Source organism: Suillus discolor, assembly GCF_016758755.1.
Source record: "Suillus discolor strain FC423 chromosome Unknown F5147scaffold_72, whole genome shotgun sequence".
In the NCBI taxonomy this organism is placed as follows: Eukaryota; Fungi; Basidiomycota; class Agaricomycetes; order Boletales; family Suillaceae; genus Suillus; species Suillus discolor.
In genome coordinates, this window is record NW_024541319.1 from 135,407 (window position 1) to 154,980 (window position 19,574).

General features: G+C 47.8%; 6 protein-coding genes across 6 annotated transcripts; 4 read left to right on the plus strand and 2 right to left on the minus strand.

Annotated features, from left to right (window-relative positions):
- Positions 1–1,262: 1,262 nt before the first annotated feature.
- Positions 1,263–3,266, minus strand: F5147DRAFT_641848 (NAD(P)-binding protein). The gene is made up of 9 exons (XM_041433068.1): positions 3,187–3,266; positions 2,788–3,129; positions 2,503–2,735; positions 2,434–2,449; positions 2,353–2,384; positions 2,278–2,302; positions 2,130–2,220; positions 1,960–2,068; positions 1,263–1,908 (listed from the first exon to the last, which is right to left on the minus strand). Exons 2-9 carry the CDS (start codon positions 2,868–2,870, stop codon positions 1,541–1,543), a joined length of 957 nt encoding a protein of 318 aa, XP_041288029.1. The 5' UTR covers positions 2,871–3,129; positions 3,187–3,266; the 3' UTR covers positions 1,263–1,540.
- On the plus strand, positions 3,249–6,011 carry F5147DRAFT_717567 (uncharacterized protein). Its single transcript, XM_041438655.1, has 15 exons — positions 3,249–3,494; positions 3,567–3,623; positions 3,689–3,952; positions 4,009–4,062; positions 4,111–4,183; positions 4,238–4,502; positions 4,561–4,585; positions 4,687–4,775; positions 4,838–4,921; positions 4,979–5,020; positions 5,079–5,099; positions 5,145–5,392; positions 5,445–5,606; positions 5,661–5,752; positions 5,810–6,011. Exons 1-15 carry the CDS (start codon positions 3,418–3,420, stop codon positions 5,976–5,978), a joined length of 1,722 nt encoding a protein of 573 aa, XP_041288030.1. The 5' UTR covers positions 3,249–3,417; the 3' UTR covers positions 5,979–6,011.
- Positions 6,012–6,466: 455 nt separating this feature from the next.
- Positions 6,467–7,804, plus strand: F5147DRAFT_717569 (Sucrase/ferredoxin-like-domain-containing protein). The gene is made up of 3 exons (XM_041438656.1): positions 6,467–7,187; positions 7,243–7,281; positions 7,344–7,804. Exons 1-3 carry the CDS (start codon positions 6,472–6,474, stop codon positions 7,513–7,515), a joined length of 927 nt encoding a protein of 308 aa, XP_041288031.1. The 5' UTR covers positions 6,467–6,471; the 3' UTR covers positions 7,516–7,804.
- A 266-nt stretch (positions 7,805–8,070) lies between these two features.
- On the plus strand, positions 8,071–10,137 carry F5147DRAFT_778534 (cytochrome P450; the record flags this gene model as incomplete). Its single annotated transcript, XM_041442145.1, has 13 exons — positions 8,071–8,278; positions 8,333–8,466; positions 8,521–8,589; positions 8,634–8,647; positions 8,701–8,849; positions 8,905–9,020; positions 9,071–9,193; positions 9,245–9,434; positions 9,490–9,571; positions 9,626–9,751; positions 9,801–9,811; positions 9,884–10,013; positions 10,068–10,137. The coding sequence occupies 13 exons, from the start codon at positions 8,071–8,073 to the stop codon at positions 10,135–10,137; spliced, it is 1,422 nt and encodes a 473-aa protein (XP_041288032.1).
- A 461-nt stretch (positions 10,138–10,598) lies between these two features.
- F5147DRAFT_717576 (Lactonase, 7-bladed beta-propeller-domain-containing protein) lies at positions 10,599–12,471 on the minus strand. Its single transcript, XM_041438657.1, has 5 exons — positions 11,978–12,471; positions 11,760–11,910; positions 11,541–11,705; positions 11,363–11,474; positions 10,599–11,315 (listed from the first exon to the last, which is right to left on the minus strand). Exons 1-5 carry the CDS (start codon positions 12,133–12,135, stop codon positions 10,819–10,821), a joined length of 1,083 nt encoding a protein of 360 aa, XP_041288033.1. The 5' UTR covers positions 12,136–12,471; the 3' UTR covers positions 10,599–10,818.
- Positions 12,472–16,409: 3,938 nt separating this feature from the next.
- F5147DRAFT_818803 (uncharacterized protein) lies at positions 16,410–18,971 on the plus strand (the record flags this gene model as incomplete). Its single annotated transcript, XM_041443621.1, has 1 exon — positions 16,410–18,971. The coding sequence occupies one exon, from the start codon at positions 16,410–16,412 to the stop codon at positions 18,531–18,533; it is 2,124 nt and encodes a 707-aa protein (XP_041288034.1). The 3' UTR covers positions 18,534–18,971.
- Between the last annotated feature and the right edge of the window lie 603 nt (positions 18,972–19,574).

Below are 19,574 nucleotides of genomic sequence, written 5' to 3' on the forward strand. Positions count from 1 at the left end.
GCTCGTTTATCGGGATGGGCAGACTTGGTTCTTGTTACTACTTCGACCGAAACACAAAAGATCGCTATAAAAAGGTCTTCACCACTATCGCGCGCGACCTGGCTGATCGTCATCCGGAGATGAGACGAGTGTTAGCGGATGCAGTCAAGAACGAAACTGCGCTCAAGACTACAGCAGATGTCGTACAGCAGTGGCAGAAGTTTCTTGTGGAACCACTAGGGAAGCTTTCTGAGTCACCCATAGGGCCTGTCGTTATCTTTATCGACGCACTGGACGAAAGTGGTGAGGCAGTGGAGACACGCAGCAACCTTTTACGCATTTTTTCTGGTAAACTTCAGAACCCTGCTGTTACCCGAATCCCAGGCTCCCAAAAAACCTCCGGTTTATTGTTGCCTCTCACCCGCTTCGCGACATTCAAAATTCGTTTGCGAGCGCTCAACATATTCGAAGGATTTACGTGGACGGAATTCCACCAGGAGCCACGGAACACGATATCTGCGCTTACGTGTCAAAGTCGCTGGAAGGGCTTCCATATTTTGGGAGCAAAGAGTTCACAACCCTCGCTAAGAAAGCTGATGGTCTTTTCGAGTGGGCACGTCTTGCTTGCGAATCCATCGAAGCACCTCCTCGCTTATCTTCCGATCAGTCGTTCAATGACATGGTATCCCGGGATCCTGTCGAACGGGAGCACCTGTTGTACGATATGTATGACTTAATTCTAACGCAGATTATGCCAAAGGATAGACACAAAAGCTCCAAGTTTCAGCAAACACAGTTAGCGATGTTTCGCTCCGTGATGGGACAAATTCTCGGCACAGCCGAACCCCTCCCTTTGAATTCCCGGAATGCCATGCGAAGCTATTTTCCAGATGAAAGTGAGCGTTACAAAGTGGAGGTCACAGTAGAACACATGGGATCCCTCCTCGCGGCGCCACCGACCCATCTACCCCAATCCGCCCCTTCACGTATCCTTCCGCGATTTCCTGACAGACCAATCACAGCGGAGCGTTCTTCGTCGACGGGCCGAAGGTACAACGAGACTTTGCTTTCGTATCACTTGGAGTGATGAAACATGAACTTTCGTTCAATATCTGCGATTTGAAATCATTGTATCTCCCCAACTCCGAAGATCCCGGTCTACGAGAACGAGTTGAAAAGGCCGCAAGGAGTTCTAGCGAGTCTCCAGTGTTTTCTGTTCCTCGGAGTTGATCAATTTGATCCTTATAGTTCTTCATTACCATGAGCTCATCCCGATAAATTGATTTGCGAAGATAACAGAGATACTTTGTGTATTACAATTTGTAGTGTACAGTTAATTATATACGTAGCATTGCATTTGTACTAAACAAAATGAGGGGAAAAGCGCACAGCCTGGATGGGTACCAGTGTCATGCAAGTGTACATGACAACACATCAACAGAGATCATTGTTCTATCTTAATGTAGAGCTGAGATCGACGTCCTTTTCCATTCAACACCTCTTGGAGGTACGGCTGCTCGTCGTGCATCAATCTCAGCTCATCAATAAAACAAATCTTCCATCAAATCCCCTTCTCCTCCAAAAACTTATCCACAGTATCCCAAAGCTCCTTTGCAAGCCCCTCATCCCTCGACACCTTCGTCGGCTCTGTTAGCTTGCCTGGTGGCGTTAAATACATACCCTTGTACTTCTCGCGCTGCTTGGCGACTTCTTCCGACGCAGCTGCAAACGCCGAGGTATATGCACCCTGGTCTGGACGTACAAAGAAGAGGGACACGATAGGCTTGACGATGAACTTGAGGGGCGATTTATGAGAGAAGGTGTCGACTGCTCCAGGGTGAATGGCGATGACGGTGATGGGAGAGCCAACAGCGGTGAGGTGTCGCTGAAGTTCAGAAGCGTAGAGTATATTCATGAGTTTCGACACGCCTAGTGAAGGGGTTTCGTGAGACAAAATATACCAATGGACGACCGACGTACAATAACGCGCGAAGCTGGGTGCAAGGGAACTCTTGAGTTCGTTGTTAAGATCATCAAGGTTACGGAAACGAGGTTTCCCTGATACAAACCGGTGGGCGTCTGAAGCGACCTGGATGGTGGTATGGAACTGTGAGTTTTCTGGATGCATGCGGTGAAGTAGATTCACATACAACGACTATGCGGACGTCTGAATTTGGTTCTGCTGCTGTCTGGTCCAGCAGCGGTTGGAGGGTGCGTGTGAGAACGACATGACTGATGACACTGGAATGAATATAGGTGAGTACTTGGTACATATTTTTTTCTTGTCAGAAGACGTACTTGACCATCACTATCTCCTGAACTCCTGAGATGTTGTGTAAGTGCAGATCTTTACGGAGCGAGACTAAGGCCTACCATCCGGCGTCATGGCGTAATTATCAACAAACCTATAGGTCATTCAGTATTAATCACGCCCATGCGAGCGGAACAGCTTACACCGCAGCATTGTGAACTGTGATTCATTCAGCATGCCGAAATCATGAACGATCAAAAACATATACTGACTGAGAACATCCAATCTCTTCTCCTGCTTCATAAATACCTCTGCCGCTTCTTTCGCATTTCGAGGGTCCTTCAAATCGAGTTCCAACCAGATAACATCGCCGTTCCCAGGACCCAGTCCCTCTGCTTTCAGTTGCGCGATCGCCTCCTCTGCCTTGCTTTGGTTGCGTGCGGCCATGTACACCTTAGCACCACGACGTGCCAGGTGCTTCACAGTCGAGTAGCCGATACCTGCACTACAAAGCAGCTATGTGAATAAATTCGAGTCGTGAAAGAGATGGTACTCACTTGCCACCTGTGATAAGTATGACTTTACCAGACAAGTCTGGGAGGTCAGTGACTGGGTCGAATGACTTTGAGAAGAAACCCATGGTACCGAGATATGACGGTCAAGCATAGTCGTTGGTTGTTTATATACAGGCGTGGCGATTGGGATGATTAGATGGCTGGCCTACGACATGCTTTGTCAATATGTGTCAGTTCACATAACGCTATACGCACTACAGCGGCAGAGCTAAACGTAAACTCCGAAGTGTCGGAAATTAGCCTGTCGGTCAGCGCGTCAGCTTGAAAAGAAGGATGACAGTTTTTATGTAACTTGAAAAACCATTACGGGAGCAATACGGGAGACTAGTAATAGGCAGTGTAGTCTGTCTTTCAGGCAACATATGGCGTCCAAAGGTTCACCTTATTCACGCTGATGGCAATATAAGTACTCGGCAGATCACGATTCACCAGGAGTCAGGACAGTTGCATCAAGGATCAAGTATGATTCTATGGATGCGATGATGTACAACATTGTACACGTGGTTGGAGGCTAGACTCGTAACCTACAACTTTGGAGGCTGTACTTCAGCGCTTGGCTTCAGGCTGGGAAAACTTGATCATCCCCTTCGAGTTAAATACTGATTTATTTCAATGTCTTCTCAGTCGAATTTCGGAAGCCGTGCTAGAGGGGGGCTAAGCATCATCTTTGACTACATCAGGGCACGCCGGTTCGTCTGCAACGTGGTGTTCTACTATGCTTTGTAGTAATTCAATCATGTCTGTCTTCGCCTGTGGTTAAGACTCCAAGGGTCTTCTGCGACTTTGCCAACAAGCTATCCTCTTCCTGCATTGTCACCGTATGTCTTACCCCATCAATACTCTAAAGCAGCAAAAAGATGCTAAGGCAGTCACTCGTTAACAGAACAGTACCTCACATCACAGTCAGCAGTCCGGGAGGCTCAGTAACCCCACAGAAGTCGACAACCTCATCTCCGGTACCTTCTGCTAGTGCAACTTTGGTCGCTACAGCAAGCGGTGCGTGCGCTGCACCGAGCGCTAACATCACTCCTTCAAATTCTGGCATATCTGTATCGCCATCCACAACATCTCCGTCTACTACATCGATACGCAAGGCGAGGCCTATTCCAGCATCTGATGTGAATCGATATGAGAGGAAGCGTACAATGTAAGTCGGTATAAGGTGCTTTTGGCCTCCTTTTTCAATTCCTACTTATGGTGTAGACCCCAAACGAGGGACCGCGTATTTATAGAGCCGGGGAACAAGGTGTTCGAGGAGTATGTACTTCTTCTGCAGTTGGACTATTGTAAGCTGACGACGCCAAGCAAATCGCCCTCTGGTCGCTGGAAACCACTCGTGCACCCTGAAGGTGCCTTGTATTACTATGACAGCAGTCGCGTAGGTTCTAGGTTCATATTTGACGTCCTACACAATTATTGACGAAGGTGGTAGCGGATATACACTGATGCTGACTTATCAAAGCCGTCAACCCTCCTTGCGACCGAGGCATTCGCAGACCAACTATATAACGATGCACAGGCCAACCCAAACGTAGATATCACTAGCAAAACGGAATTAGTCATTGAGGATATTGACGAGAACACCTGCGGCTACTATTTTGTCGAACAAGACACGCGGTGCATCTTCTGGCTAGAACGTTTTGACGCAGAAACCTTGTTTGAGAACATCAGGCGAGTGAAGAATATGGGTCATATCAGTGTGTAACTTCTGACCATCTCCGGCATTTTTCTATATACTAACATGCACAATTTCAGAATACGTTATCGAAGCTCAGTACTGGTGAGGTCCAGGTATGTTTATTACTTTGGGTGACCGGGTTCAGTTTCTGATATCGTGTCAGCCGCTCGTGTAGATTTGATGCCGACTCAAACAACTTCAAGGACTCACTGTGAACTGTTTCCACATGAAAATCGAGTGACACCAGTTGTTCTCGAGGAACTAAAACAAATGATTATGCATGCCGCAGCAGGTGATTTTCGATATCACATTGCATTTTTTCGAGCGAGACATTGATGTCTGTGAATCTCACAGTGACCATCACGTCTGTGACATGTGTCGCTCCGTTTGAGAAAGAGGAGCTGGAAAAGATGCTGGACCTCGTTATGAGCATCGAAGGTAGTACTGGTAAAGGTTTGCGAACATGATTCAGATGACTGATGTTTTCTACGGTAGGAACCCTCGATGGACAATTTACGCACACGAGATGTGTCGTGGGTGTGTTTTCATCTTGAACGATGTGCTTCGCGAAGTATGTTGAACCATCTTCTTTCAGCTCGATTTATGTCCGAGTTCAGTGCGTAACTAAAGACTCTACCGGCTTTCGCTAATATCACAGTAGTCAAAGCAAAGTTTTTCAATTTCTGTGGACAGCCGGGTGCAAGGCTGGATTCTGACCAGACAATCTACTTCAAGGGCCATGATCACCAGTCGCTTCTGTTCATTATTACCTCTTTCCTGCTCTTTGGCTCCCCTCGTACCCACCAAGAAGATCTGAAGGTGATATGGGTTGATAGCATCATTAATCGCGTCCTGTGGAATCAATTCATCGACAAACTTAATGACGAGTGGACTGGACTTGCCCTTTCGGTAAATTGTTATTAAAATATGTGCAGTCAGCAACGCTTACGACTTACTCCAGGCAACAGTTATTCTCAATGCTAACATAGCTTTTCTTGCGATTTCATCTGTGTCAGACACCGCCGGATTACTAAGCTACATATCAGTAGTTTGCAGCATTGCAGTTGTACTCCTCGTACTTCTTCTGGTTCGTCAAAACCAGAAAAGGGATTGCGAGCGAGCTGTACGAGAACCAATTAAATATTATTGTTCCATCAAGGACTGACCCAGAGGACAGGTCGCACTTCTGACATATGTGGAACAGTCTTTCTTTGGCACGGAAGTGCTAGCCATAATGTATAGCTTGCCATATGGACTGTTGGTGTGGGCGTAAGCATTCATGTTACCGCATGAAGAATGTTGTTACTGAACTCTCTCTCGCAATAGCCTGATATATTTTGCTGCAGGCTTCGGCGATTTGGTCTTCAAAATTGAAAGCCAATGGACGCGTGGTGCCGTAGGTTTCGCTGGATCACTTGTCGTCTGTTTCGTGGTGTTGGTATTGCAGATAGGAAGACATCAGACCAGTCCGAAAGATGAGGGGTCTGTGGTATAGCTTGTATATTGACATCTTGAAACGAGTCCCAGGGAATATCGCTGACGTGGCTGCTGAAAGAGTTCGAGAAATCCAGGTAATGGATGACGGCAAGATATGTAACACGCCAATCACAGTAGCAACATGCCCAGTCGAAAAGACTTGGTCTGCGAGACGGAAATCGAATACTGCGCACACGCGACACAAATAATGGGTCTATAGCAGAACCAGCAGGGGTGACATTGAAATCTCAGAAACCTTTTCACGGTGATACTCGCAAGACCTTCACATTGGTTACGATCCTTATGAATGTCAATTCAGTAGAGTTAGACAATGTTAGTCTGATTCACACAGTCCTAGGTCAGGAGCGATGTGTTGCCAATGTCCCTGCCAGTGGTACAGCGATTAAGTAGTACTTATCGCGCTTTCGTTGTCATGAGACACGCATTACCATTGTCATTGTAGCTTGCATGGGCCAAACCTGGCTATATTACATTCAAATTTGACGTGCTTCATGCCTCATGTTCAAAGTTCACGTTCAACTCTTGAAGAGACTATCATTCATGATCCGGTCGCGCCGGTCACGTGTATGATCACGTTCCCCAACCGCAGTGAATCAGTTCACAACTCGGTCTTCTATATGATTATGCCAGCTTTCCGTGTGCTCAAAACGCTCGCGCGGTCGCTATCCACCACTGCAAAGTCTACATCAGAGCTCGTTGGCACAGCACCTTCGCACCGGTGCTACATCTTCTTGCATACCCCACAGCCACCCAGCGAGTATCCCGCCAAGTACGCAACCCCCATCCAGCGCGCACTCCTTCTACGCGCTGCTAAATGGGGTGGGTCTGTCAATTTTTCGTGGTCTGAGGACCAACAATCTATCTGTACACGACCACCTGGGGAGGAAGACAAGCAGGAATATTGTCTGACGGCGTTTGCGTATCCGCGGGGAAAGCTTGAGGCTACTGTGTCCATGGACAATATCGAGGAGGTGGGAGAACAGTTGAGGGTGCATGCTGAGGGTGTCTCTGGTACTACGCCCTCGAATTCAGATGATGTGCATTTATATGTCTGTACTCATGGTGCGCGAGATTGTCGGTGCGGAGACATTGGGGGAGCAGTTGCCCAGGCTATAAGGGATGAACTCCGCAAGCGCAGAGATACAAATCCAAGTGATCCTAGCAATCGCATTAAACTTGCAGAAGTGGCACATGTCGGAGGGCATAAGTATGCACACGTCACATCCATTTCGCCAAGTCTGGTCGCTCATACACCATTCTAGATATGCAGCAAATCTCCTTGTGTACCCGCACGGAGAATGGTATGTTTGAAGCCTTCTAATTGTGTTATTTCGCATGGGTTTATCTGATATTAATCATACAGGCTAGGTGAAGTAGAGCCCGAAGATGTTCCAGAAATTCTAGATGCTATTCTGGCATTACCAGTGCGCCCGCGCAACATCGACGAAATACCTATTTGTCCTCGCCATTGGAGAGGCCGCATGGGGTTGAACAAGGACGAGCAGGTCCAGCTCCTGCAGCGAACTCACTCATGAATCGTAGAGTGTGCATATCATAGTACCAATTTCACGCCTAGACCTGGACGACGGAAGCATGCATGTGTGTTTTATACTAGCGTGCAGTGCAGCAAACACATCAACCAAGAGGACATTGATGTTGGAAGACAAACGGAAATATTCTGGCTGACTTGAGCGCATGGAGCAGCCTGAGTTGTTTCTCGTTATCTTCCATATTCAGATCTAAATTTTGTTATGTTGCCTACAGCTCATTATTTGTGGACATCACCGTCTCTCGAAATGCCATGTATTTCATCAGCGCATCAAACCCAGTTGCTCGCGGAAGAAAGAGAAACTCAAGGTTGTTAAATTGTCCTCTATCGAGCGCCTGGAATTTTCCATGGACAAACTCTCAATTTGGCAGCTAGTGTCCCTCATCGATACACGTGTTCGAACTCGCCATGTTCCAATGCCGTTAACAGTGTACTCATGCGCATCATTTTTGCAAACAGCTGTAAACACGATGTCCTCTTATCTGATCGTTCGCTCTACGTCCCCGTTCTCGAGTTGCTCATATTCTGCTAGTAGTAGACCATGTTGACAATCACCAACGTTACTTGGCTGGACCTACTATACCTCACCGGTGTCACAGTGGGAGTCTATTTGGTAAAGCAGACGGTCATCAAGAAGAATCCTGCACCATATCCACCTGGTCCCAGGGGGTGGCCTCTCATTGGCAATGTTTTAGATATGCCTCGCATCAAGGCCTGGATTACATTTACCAAGTGGGGTAAGAAGTATGGTGAGTGTCTCCCATTTTTCCAAAACCATCCATTCTCAAAAGTCCTTTTTGCAGGTGATATCACGCATATCGAGGTTCTGGGTCGGCACATCATTGTGCTGAACTCTGTCAAGACTGCAATGGATATGATGGACAGTAAAAGCACTTTGTACTCTGACCGTCCTGTTCTTCCTATGGCTGGCGAACTTGTGGGCTGAAATGACTCTTTGGCTTTACTTCCTTATGGCAACCGTTTTCGCCAGCAACGCAAGAACTTACATCGCGTCATCGGCAGTCGCGCCGCAGTGGACGTATACAACGAAATTGAGGAGGTCGATTCCTGAAATGTGTGCTTGCGAAACCTGATCGACTGCAGGAGCATATCCGATAGTATGTATTATCTATCCTCGTAATATTGTCATGATCTTGATTTTTTACTATAGTACGGTTGGCGCTGTCACTCTGCGCATATCTCATGGTTATGAAGTGAAAGAGAAAGATGATCCCTTCGTTGACCTCGCCAACCGCGTTCTAACCCATGCCTCGCGGGCCTTGGCTCCTGGTGCCTTTATAGTTGATATTGTACCATTCCGTGAGCTATATTATCCTGACGTTTGCATTGGCTTTCGACGACCTGACGATTTTAGTGGCAAAGGTCCCCGCGTGGTTTCCCGGTGCTGGCTTCAAGCGCATAGCATGTGAATGGCGTGGGGCCCTCGAAGAGATGGTTTCTACACCCCACCAGTTCGTCAAGGACCAGATGGTGACCAGTTTTCAGTCTTGCGAATATGCATTAAAGTTCAAATTCTACAGGTTGCTGGCATCGCCCCTGTATCTTTTACCTCGAATCTCTTGGAAGGCAGTGGTGTGTCCGCAGAAGAGGACTACGCCGTGAAATGGTCTGCTTTTTCCCTATACGCCGGTGGTACTGACACGGTTTGTTCTTCCCTACAACATTTTCTGAGAGTACCGAACCTATTTCCTCAGACTGTTTCTGCAATATACTCGCTTTTTCTAGCTATGACGCTTTTCCCTGATGTGCAGAAGAAAGCTCAGGCTGAAATAGATGTGGTTGTCGGTCCTGACCGTCTTCCCACCTTTGCTGACCGCGACTCCCTCCCCTATACTGATGCCCTGGTAAAAGAAGTCCTCCGCTGGCACGTTGTCGGTCCTACAGGTATTGAAACCTCGTTTATGACACTACTGTTTGATTACGGATATCTCAATGACAGGTCTCCCTCACTGTGTGACTGAAGATGATATCCATGACGGGTACTATATTCCAAAAGGCTCCTTAGTGATACCTAACATTTGGTTAGTACTCCCCTTCGAATGATGAACAGAATGCAATATTCTTAATTGCGACAGGTTCATGCTCAACGATCCACGAGCATATACTAACCCCTCGCAATTCAACCCTGAACGCTTCTTGGCTGAGGACGGAAAAGAACCTGAGATGGAACCTCGCACAGTCTGCTTCGGATTCGGTAGACGGTAAGCATACAGTGGGTTTTGAGCGGAATACTAACTTGCTGCTCCTCAGTATTTGCCCAGGTGTGCCCAACTCATGTCAATTGACAACCGAACCTCTGAGCCACTAACTTTTCATTCATTGGACATTGGCAGGCCTCCACCTCGCTGATGCCTCTATCTGGATAACTACTGTAATGTCACTGGCAGTGTTTGACATTTCAAAGGTTGTCGAGCATGGCGTTAAGGTTACACCCGAGATTGATCAATTACCAGGTTCAACCTGGTATGTCGCATCTCTTATCACGTCCGGCGCTGGTCTGAATAAACACGCTTCCAGCCACCTCAAACCATTTAAGTGTTCTATCAAGCCTCGCTCCACGACTGCCCTTGAGCTCATTGAGCAATAATGAATTCCGTGCGTCCTCCCACTTCATCAAAGCATTCTTGAGACAATATGACGACTTCGTATGTAGCATCCAGTCATGGCCACGCGCAACCTGTTACTTGCCAAGGAATTCGATGTTCCAGACTTTGAGACTGTAGACCTACACGATATGTACACCCAATTTCGACTTCAATTTGTATTTCCGGTTTGTTGGCATCGGTGCCAGAGGTCGCTCTTACAGTGCACTCAAGCTGATGATTTGTGAGTAGGAATGGAGTTGCACAACACTGATCTGGCATAACACCTTGGCACGTGACAAGACACAAAATATTTGCGATGAATGATAGTCGAGTGTCTGAATTGCCTGAGGGCGTTGAATGCACTTCAACTCAATATATAGCACCAAAATTCAGTGCTTATGAAGTGTTTAAGTGGCCCTGACAGGATGGATAGGCAGACCATTGACGAATGAAAATACGTAGTAGTCGTTCGTCCTCTCTTCGGATAGATTCACTGCAGCGCTATAACATACAAGCGCTAAACCAACGTCGTACTTATCTCTTCTCTAAGGTATCATCAATTTATGTATTAGTACTCACGAAGAGCCTTTTCTCTCCACATTCAGGTCATTGTTACTTGCGTTTGCATCGCACCTCGATTAGACAGCAGACTGTCTGCATTAATACCGAGTGTATCTTATCCTCTATTGTTTCAACCATACGAAGCTCGTCCGCGTCGGAAGCTCTGTATTCACTGCAACCTCCTCCAAGTTCGCTCCTCCCTCCGTTCGTTTGTACACCTTGACGCCTGCAGTACCCGCAAACCCGGCGGCCACAATATATGCATCACCTCCCTCGCCGGCTTGCTGCCCATGCATCATACCGCGAATCTGGTTCAGGCCCGTGTATACCTGGTTCCTTAGTACCAACTGGTTATCCACTTTCTCGAAAATGGCGATCGTATCCCCACGTGGGTCCTGTACACCAGTGTTGCGGTTCGAGGTATAGATGTAAGGGGTCGGGAACTCGGCTGTTGGAAGTGGGATAAGGACTTCGGCAGCTGCGAAGCTGGAGCCTGCGGGTTGATAATTTGGGACAGTGGAAACGTTGGAGATTATGGGAGTGGAGAAGTTGGGGTATGCCGGGAAGTCTTGGAGTGTCAAGGTACTTGCGAGCTCATGGATTGTGTAGAGCTGGTTCTCTGTATGCTGGCTTAGTGAGAGAGAATGTGAAAGAAGATGTGCTTACCGTAGATCTGGATGTGCCGTGGGCCGCTACCGATCGGCTGCGCGATTTGACCGTGTACTGAGAAATCACCTGGTGACCCGTTCTGGCCGAGACGCCAGATTTTGTCGTTGCCCTTTAAACAGCCGCTCGTGGTGAGTAAAAAGGCCACAAATCACAGATGAAAGGTCCCAAAAAGTACCTTGTCAGGGATCAAGAGCTCCTCGCTGTATTGGTATACCATGTGTGGTTCGGACACGCCCTGCGTTCCAGCGGTTGGGACAGGAAATGTCACAATGGTGCTATCATCGGCGGAGAAATGCAGCGGATCTGTTGTGGGGATCACACGCGCAGTTCCGGAGCCGTACTGTTATAAATTCAGCATCGACTTAAAAAAGAAAAAGAAAAAATTGTGGCGTACGTTGACAATGGCTACCTGACCCGTGGAGAGACCGCTACAATACGGCGGGCCACTTCCTCCAGAGTATGCAGTTTCGACGAGGGTGAGTGCTCCTTCAGGCCCGACCGCGAATGATTGTAGTGCGCCTGTAGGTTCATTCTCATTGACTGCACTACATGATCAATCAAAGCCATCAGTGAACACGCGCATAGTGACTAACACAAGAGGAGGACACGTACTAAAGAACACTTTTGTTCGTAGGGTGCGAGATTATCCAAGTTGGATTGCCGCCAGTGATGTACTGGTTTAAGTATGTCAAATCGTTCGTCTCGCTATTGAACATATACGAGGCGATGAAGGAGGTGTATCCTCCTGCGAGGATAGTAAAATTCACCATGGGTATTGGCAAGAAGAAAAACGAAAACCTAGCCAGAACTTCAGCAATTACCGGACACCGGACACCGGCCCTCACGACCAAGCTTTTGTATCTGCCTCATCAAATTTCGTCATCGAGAGAATCGCGTCGTGAAGGGTGAGCTGGCATACGCTCTTGCAGATGCACTAGTTGGCAGTGGCACGTTGCGAATGCAGGTAGCGCATGACTTGCTTCTCGAAGTAGAAATTGGCAGTGTACGCGGCTTGTCCGTCGGACAAGCTTAAGATACATCGATCATTGCTTTGCGAGACAAGGTCGATTGGCACAGATGTATTTCACCTGATCATCACAACATGGGTGGTGTTGAAACTTATGCGATCACGTGATTATTTCCAAAGTTACACGTAGTGATGTACATCGATACGTATTCGATACGCTTTTCATCAACTTTTCATAACCAGGTCTCTTGTTCAGCTCTTCGGTTGGGATCTTAAATCGTTGTGGCTCACTGCACACCATAAACGTTGTGATGCACTCCTTCGGGCATGTAAACTTCCAGATGCCGTGAGATCATACTAGTATATCATGATTTCGAGTGATGAAAATACCAAGGCCGAATACCTTGAGTGGTCCAATGGTAAGTCTGGAGTTCATAATATCGCCCAGGCTACAATCCTCACCTACATTTCACTCAGCTTTCACGGAAGAATACAGCGCGCTCTGTCTTGCCAATGGAGATACTGCCTTCGCTGGCTGCAAACGATTATGACAGGGCGATTGCCCTCTACTCGGCAGTGATCGACTTGACATTTGCATCCGATGCCATCTTTGTAAAGCGCAGCAAGGCAAGGTTGGCAAAAATGCTATGGACAGAAGCACTTCTCCGATGCGCGAAAGGTGCGATGGCATCTATGTTTCCATAGCCCGTGTTGCCTTCGGTGATGCATAGGTCATCGAACTCAATCCTTTGTCTCACATGAGTTGATACATATAGCGCTGCTGCGCGCAACGTTACGACGAAGCTATTGAGGCCTTCAAAATCATGTTGTCCAAGTTGGATGATTCTCCCGAAGCTCAGATACAAGGTAAGCCATGGGAAACTTCTGTATGATCCCGAAATGCCTATCTCGTTCTGTAGATCTGCGTCAGCAGTATGTCTCTTCACCGGAAGCAGAAGACGCCATTCAAAGAATTGTTCGGATTGAACTCGAATATCCCCCGCTACGTCTACTGAATACCTTCACGGGTCTTTTGTGCGATAGAGTGGCACAAATAAACGCCTTCAAAATGAGTCCAGAGTACAACGAGCTTGTCTCATTTCCAACGACGGATTCGAATCTCCAAGCAGAGCGCATCAAAGATGTAGGGCAACGTACTTCCGTTGCGTCCTGTTATCACACAGGTGGGAGGAGATGGAGGCGCTACTGCACGACATTCAAGATAAAGATGTGCATGAGTTGAAGGCACTTGCTGGGTTTTGCTGGGATCGTGAAACTGTAGTCGTTCCGCAATGTCGCTTGTGATGCTGGATATCGCTGGGCTTGGATGGACACGTGCTGCATCGACAAGAGCAACACCGAGCTTCAAGAATCGGTTAACTCTATGTTCGTCTGGTATCGTCATTCAGCGCTTACCATCGTCTACCTCTGCGATGTCCCTCCCAACCCGGTGCACTGTTTGAAACTAGCGAGGATGGACCTTTCAAGAATTCGTCGCTTCGAAAGTTGTTATCTTCTATCAAAAGGATTGGTCATTATATCTGGACGATCGCTCTCCCAACCACAAAGAGTCCCCCGTAATCATGCAGGAGTTAGAGGATGCAACAGGAATAGATGCACGGGCCCTGAACTCCTTTCGTCCTGGGATGAGCGACGCTCGAAAGATATTTCAGTGAACGTAATCTCGCGTCACCACATTGCAAGAAGACGTCGCATACTCACTGTTTGGTATCTTCGGTGTCCACCTACCTGTCATTTCTGGCGAGAAGAAGCAGAACGCGCTCGGGCGACTCTTGCAGGAGATCGTAGCTCGGTCGGGGGACATCTCCGTCCTCGACTGGGTCAGACAACCTTCCGAGTTCAACAGCTGTCTTCTGGCCTATATTACTTCTTACGCCACTCCTCCACGTACCCTTCCATCTTTGTCCGAAGATCAGATTCAGACGACTATCTCCTCCCTGCGAAAGAATCCCATGGTTTGGTAGTAAATCAGTGATCACGAGCCTATGTTCACCAGTCAGGATATAACCTACCAACAAGACAGCACATAGCCTATTGCCCAGCGTAACTCCAACTCCAAATAAAACATTCGCTATCACTATCAGTCCGCCTGCATTGTTCGTCTATGGAGTAAACCTAGGCCAAGGTGCTGCAGCGAGGCTATGCCAGTGGGCGCATCATCGCTGAGCGCTGAACGTTCCAGAAATGAAATGAAAACTTTAATTTGGCCACATAATACAGATCCGGTGCATTCTTCGCGTCTCCGGGAGTCTATCTATAGACTCCTCCTTTTGCAATTGTGCTCTACTTTTTCCAACGCATACCTTCTGAGCTCCACAGCATTGCGATAGTTCATTTCTCTCCTCACTACGCAATTTGTGGGGGTTCAGTTTCCTCATACCGGAGAGATACATTGCCTGCCTCGCATCACAAGCTATCTCTCAATCCAGCACGTTCCGAGTCAAGCTAGACCAAAATCGCAAACAGTTTCTCCTTCGACCTGGACATTCAACGGTTGTCAAGCGCTGACGCCGCTTGAAAAAGTCGTGCTTGACCTGCGCACAGATTCGTTCACAAACGGACAGCTATCCACCAGGCTTTCAAGAATATGACATCGCTGAGACGTTCGAAGCCTATTTTCAAGAGAAGAAATAACATTCGAAGGTGAACGGAACCCTGGTATGTACTATACATGAAGCTAGGTGTAGTGAGGCTATGCCAGCGAGCGCATCATGACTGAGGCCTGAGGTGCATATATGTACTAATGCATAAATATAGGTCAAGGTGTTTTGAGTGGACCTGTGGCGGGGCTATGCTAATGAGCGTATAATGACTGGGAGTGCTATGTGTGTACTATACAGTATCAACACTCAGCCACAGATTCGCATAGTCACCTATCATGGCGGCCCCGCCTTCGGCATTTCCACTCCAACGTCGTCCTAACATCATCGCTGAGGTGAGTATTTGTTCGTACTGTCAGTACTCTCTTGCCAACTCGTGTAGTCCTTTTGGGTCGTTATATACACTATTTGTCGAACATTATTTCGGAATAGGCTATCTTTCATTTCTAGAAGTTCGCATCACCGCTGAAGTGCTGATGCACTGATTGACGCTGTCATAGTTTGTGAGGATGAAATATTTGATACTGCGGACGCAACTTATGTGCATGTTCCACTAGGCTCCGCCCGGTCTGGGCCCAGCACCCTGAGTCAGTAGGGCTGAGTCCCTCACTCAATGCTGTTCGACTGAGACTACCAAACAGGGATACAATGTTCAACGACAAATTTTCGACGAGTTCAAACTCTGACAGTGATAGGTTAGTCACCATCGGTAGGCAACAGGATCTTATTATTCCAAACTGATCTTTGTGCATCTACAATGAGACGAGAAGAACAGCCGCGCCTATTTGATATTGAATATTGAGGCATAAGATTGCGCCCATCGAATATTCCTGAAGTAGATGGTACAACCGTGACGCGTCAGTTGCTAATCAAATTCTGTCAAATTCTGCCTTAGACCTTTTGCAACTGCCAGGTTTTTCTAAATTCTGTCACGGCAATGGCAGGACGGCCAACAACACTCTTAGTGTAGGTATGTTATAGATATCAAAAAAAATGCCACAAGATTGACAACTATTTTTTCGCTGTTGTGCCACCTTCCTGCTCGTGTTTGCTCATGTACAGATATTCTCATTGTCTTCTGCTGCAACCAAACTATCCCTGTCACCTCGCTGTACATAATGGAAATATGTCAAGAATGTTTGAACTAGGTCTCTCAGAGCTATGTGACTCCGACATCATTATAGGCATTTCAAGAAGACGCCGCTGGGCGGTATCTCATTCTGGATCTTAAGGTTCAGTTAGACGAGATTTCTAACTCTGCAACTGCCATGGCGGTGTATGTCATGCGCGACTTACACATCCACAGAGTTACAGTACCTGAAATATATAAAGGCATCGCTATGAGAAGAACACCCTGCTTGTGATACCCTCCTCCCTGTGAGTCTAGTTCACAGCTCGAAGGTCCTGTAGTCTTCGCACTCATCATTACACCAACGCTTTCACAGGAACAGTTACGATGCACTGGATCCCACTCACGAATCATGACTCAGACATCACTTGCTCCAATGATATAGGAATATTGACGACGCACGGTCAAGAGCAGAGATACATCAGCCCTACCACTGGCATCTGCCGAAGGCTCATCGTGCAAGCCGTCACACCCTCTGGCAAATTCGAAGTTCCCCTCAAGGATCACGCCAACGATACCAGCAAGCTCGCCATATGGCTGCTAACCCATTCCCCCTTCAAAGGATGGATTATTTTCGAATGGATCGGAAAATCAGTGTGGTTTGCACTGAAGCTATTGTGGCCAATCATCTGGTTTCTCGTGGCACTTTATCTCAACGCTAGTGATGATTCTGAAGATGATACTGAATCGCCGTATAACGCAGGATACTACAAACCGTATCTTCGCCAGTTTCAGGGTCAGCTATGGGCAGCTCGTTCTCGCATGGAGCATTCATCGCGCGTTAAAGAGGAAGCTGATATGAATACTCGTACGCATACCTGTTACCCTCGAATTCTCATGATCCGCAGCCCAAACCAGAGTGAGTGGGTTCGATGCGTAGATCGCGATATCATCATCCACACTAAATACGTCGCTATCTCTTACCGCGCCACCGACGTCTACTCTCGAGGCTCGGGTGAGAAGAAAGAAAAGGCACAGTTTACAGATGAGGTTCGTGCGGCAGTGCTCGGACAGCAATTCGATGCCTACTGGCTCGACTTGGAGTGTCTAGGGGAGACTCCATCAGAGGAGAATCTAGATGTTTACTGCATGTCAGACGTCTACCGTAGAGCGGAGACGACTTTGATCATGCTCGGAAGAGCTGACTCTGGAGAGAATGAGTGCTGGAGGAGCTGGGGCGGACGGGTATGGACTTTTCCAGAAGCCCTCCTGAGCTCTCGGCTTTGTTACAAGTTCCGGGATCGGGAAGAGGTCGAGTCATTGTCGCTGTTTCAGCTGGCTAACCTGGCTTATACGAACTCCGAAGATGAACAAGCAATTGTCAATGCATACGCCGGTGGGAAGGATCCGCTTGAGAGGCTGGAGCGCTTAACACTCTTGAAAAAAGCTATATGGAGGCGCGCTATGGCAGGTTTTCCAACACTTTCTGGCCCTCCTCCACTACCACCAAAGTCGGGCATGGTAGGTGGGGGGTCTGTCAGCAGCGAGGGGTATAAGCCACACAAAGCCGAGCACGTTTATGCGCTCATGGGCTTTTTTGAGCACCGTATCCAGCCGAACCACGATGAGGATGAGTTACGCGCACTCGCGAGGTTGTCGATGGCCAACGATAACGACCGCATCGCTGATCGCATGGTGTCCATGTTTCCCTCAACCACCACACCAGGGGCGTGCTGGTACGCTGACAATGATATCTACGACGCAAATCTCTGGGATATTCTTCCGGAGATCCAAGTCGCTGGTGTAACAGAGAACGGAGCTCTCGTTTTGGATGGCTGTCGGGCGGCAGCCATCAGATGGAAGGACTTCCCGGAGGTCCCATTTGCGACCACATTTTCGTTGAGGAGGAAGATTGTCGGTTCCATACCGTATTTCTCCTGGCCATTCATTGTCATTGGTTTAGGGGTTATACCGAATACCAGCAAAATAGCAGGCTTCGTACTCATTGGCATCGGACTCCTCCTCCTGTTTTTTTCCCCTCAAATGTTTCTCTACAGCAAATCTGGGCGTATAATCAACAAACAACCGTGGTTGATCGGTGTCAAAGGAGTGGTTGATAGAGAAACGGTAGAGAGTCACTTATACGGGGGTACCATTGCACACTTCCCAAGGATGTATTTCACTCCGAGCGGTTCACTGTTCTCAAAACCGGAACAATTCTCGAGACGGATAGGCTCAGACGAGCAATATGAGGATGCAAAGGAACAAGCGAAGAGTGGAGCGGGACATATGTTCACGCTCATCGACACATATTCATCAACCATGTACTATTTCCGTGCTGAGCGACCGCCGACGGTATGCATCTTCGCAGGACGGGAGGGAGGGCTTGGGAGGTTTGTGCTTTGTTCAGAGAGCTGTAGGGCCAATGAACTGCATAAGGAGATGGTGTTGCGGATGCCCACGGAGATCAGTCAGAGGATGGAGTTGTGTGGCTGGGTCGCGCTTGGATGAGATTGATTTGTTCTTAATGACATGCTTTCAAAATTTCGAGCGACCAGGCCTCTTAAAGGTAAATACATTAGACAATCAAGAAATGTACGAGACGCTCACGTATCCACATATCAGAATACACGAACATCAGCTTGTTTAGCTTCACACCGGCGTCCATCCATCCGATGACTCTTAAGTGCACGGTAGGGAGGGTCTTCAGCGACGTGTCGCTTGATATACGGATTCTCTACTGGAAGAGGCAGAGTTGAATACGCTAGAAGTTGATCAGCTGGTAGATCAAAATATGGAGGAAGCAAGGAGCCCGTGAAAACCCTAAAGGCAGTCAGAAAACGTTTCCATCTATATGGATGTTACTACATAGATTCATGGATGCGGTCTCAACCCAGATCACCTACTGCCTATAGTTCACTATTCGCAAAATGAGCATCATAAATAATTACATGCCTTGATCACTTGCAATACACAAGGGCATTTTGCCACTTCCAAAGGAAACGAGTCGACCCAACTATCATGGCGAGAATACCGAGCGCTCTCTTCAATGACCCCTATCTTCCAGCGAGGCAGTCGCACAGCGTCGATGATCGTGAAATCTTGTGGATGAAAATAGCAACACCTCTCTTGTGAATAGGGAAAGTTCACGGCGAGCTTCACACATGCTCGTGTGAGCAGGCCGTAAAATAAGGCTAATGCTAGACCGCCAAATATAGCCTTGAACTGAGCCTTGGTCTCTTCCTCGTGTGGTATCGTCAGCATCCGTGGAGCGAACAAGTACCCTCCCTGGAACGTGAGCCACAAGTGCTAGGAAGAAGAGAAGGGCATGAGGATGGAACATGGTGGCGCACAGTTGAAACAGGAGTGTCACACTAGTGCGGATACGAGATGGCTAAAGGAGGGCTCATAGGAGAGTCTTCATTTAGATCGACGGATGGGTAGAGGACTTCCAATTCTGAATGAGAAGTGCCGGCGCAGTGCAGGAGCGCAATGTATCTATTCAAAATGACCTTCCGTATTTCCATTTCATCATTTCTTGGCAACAATGAG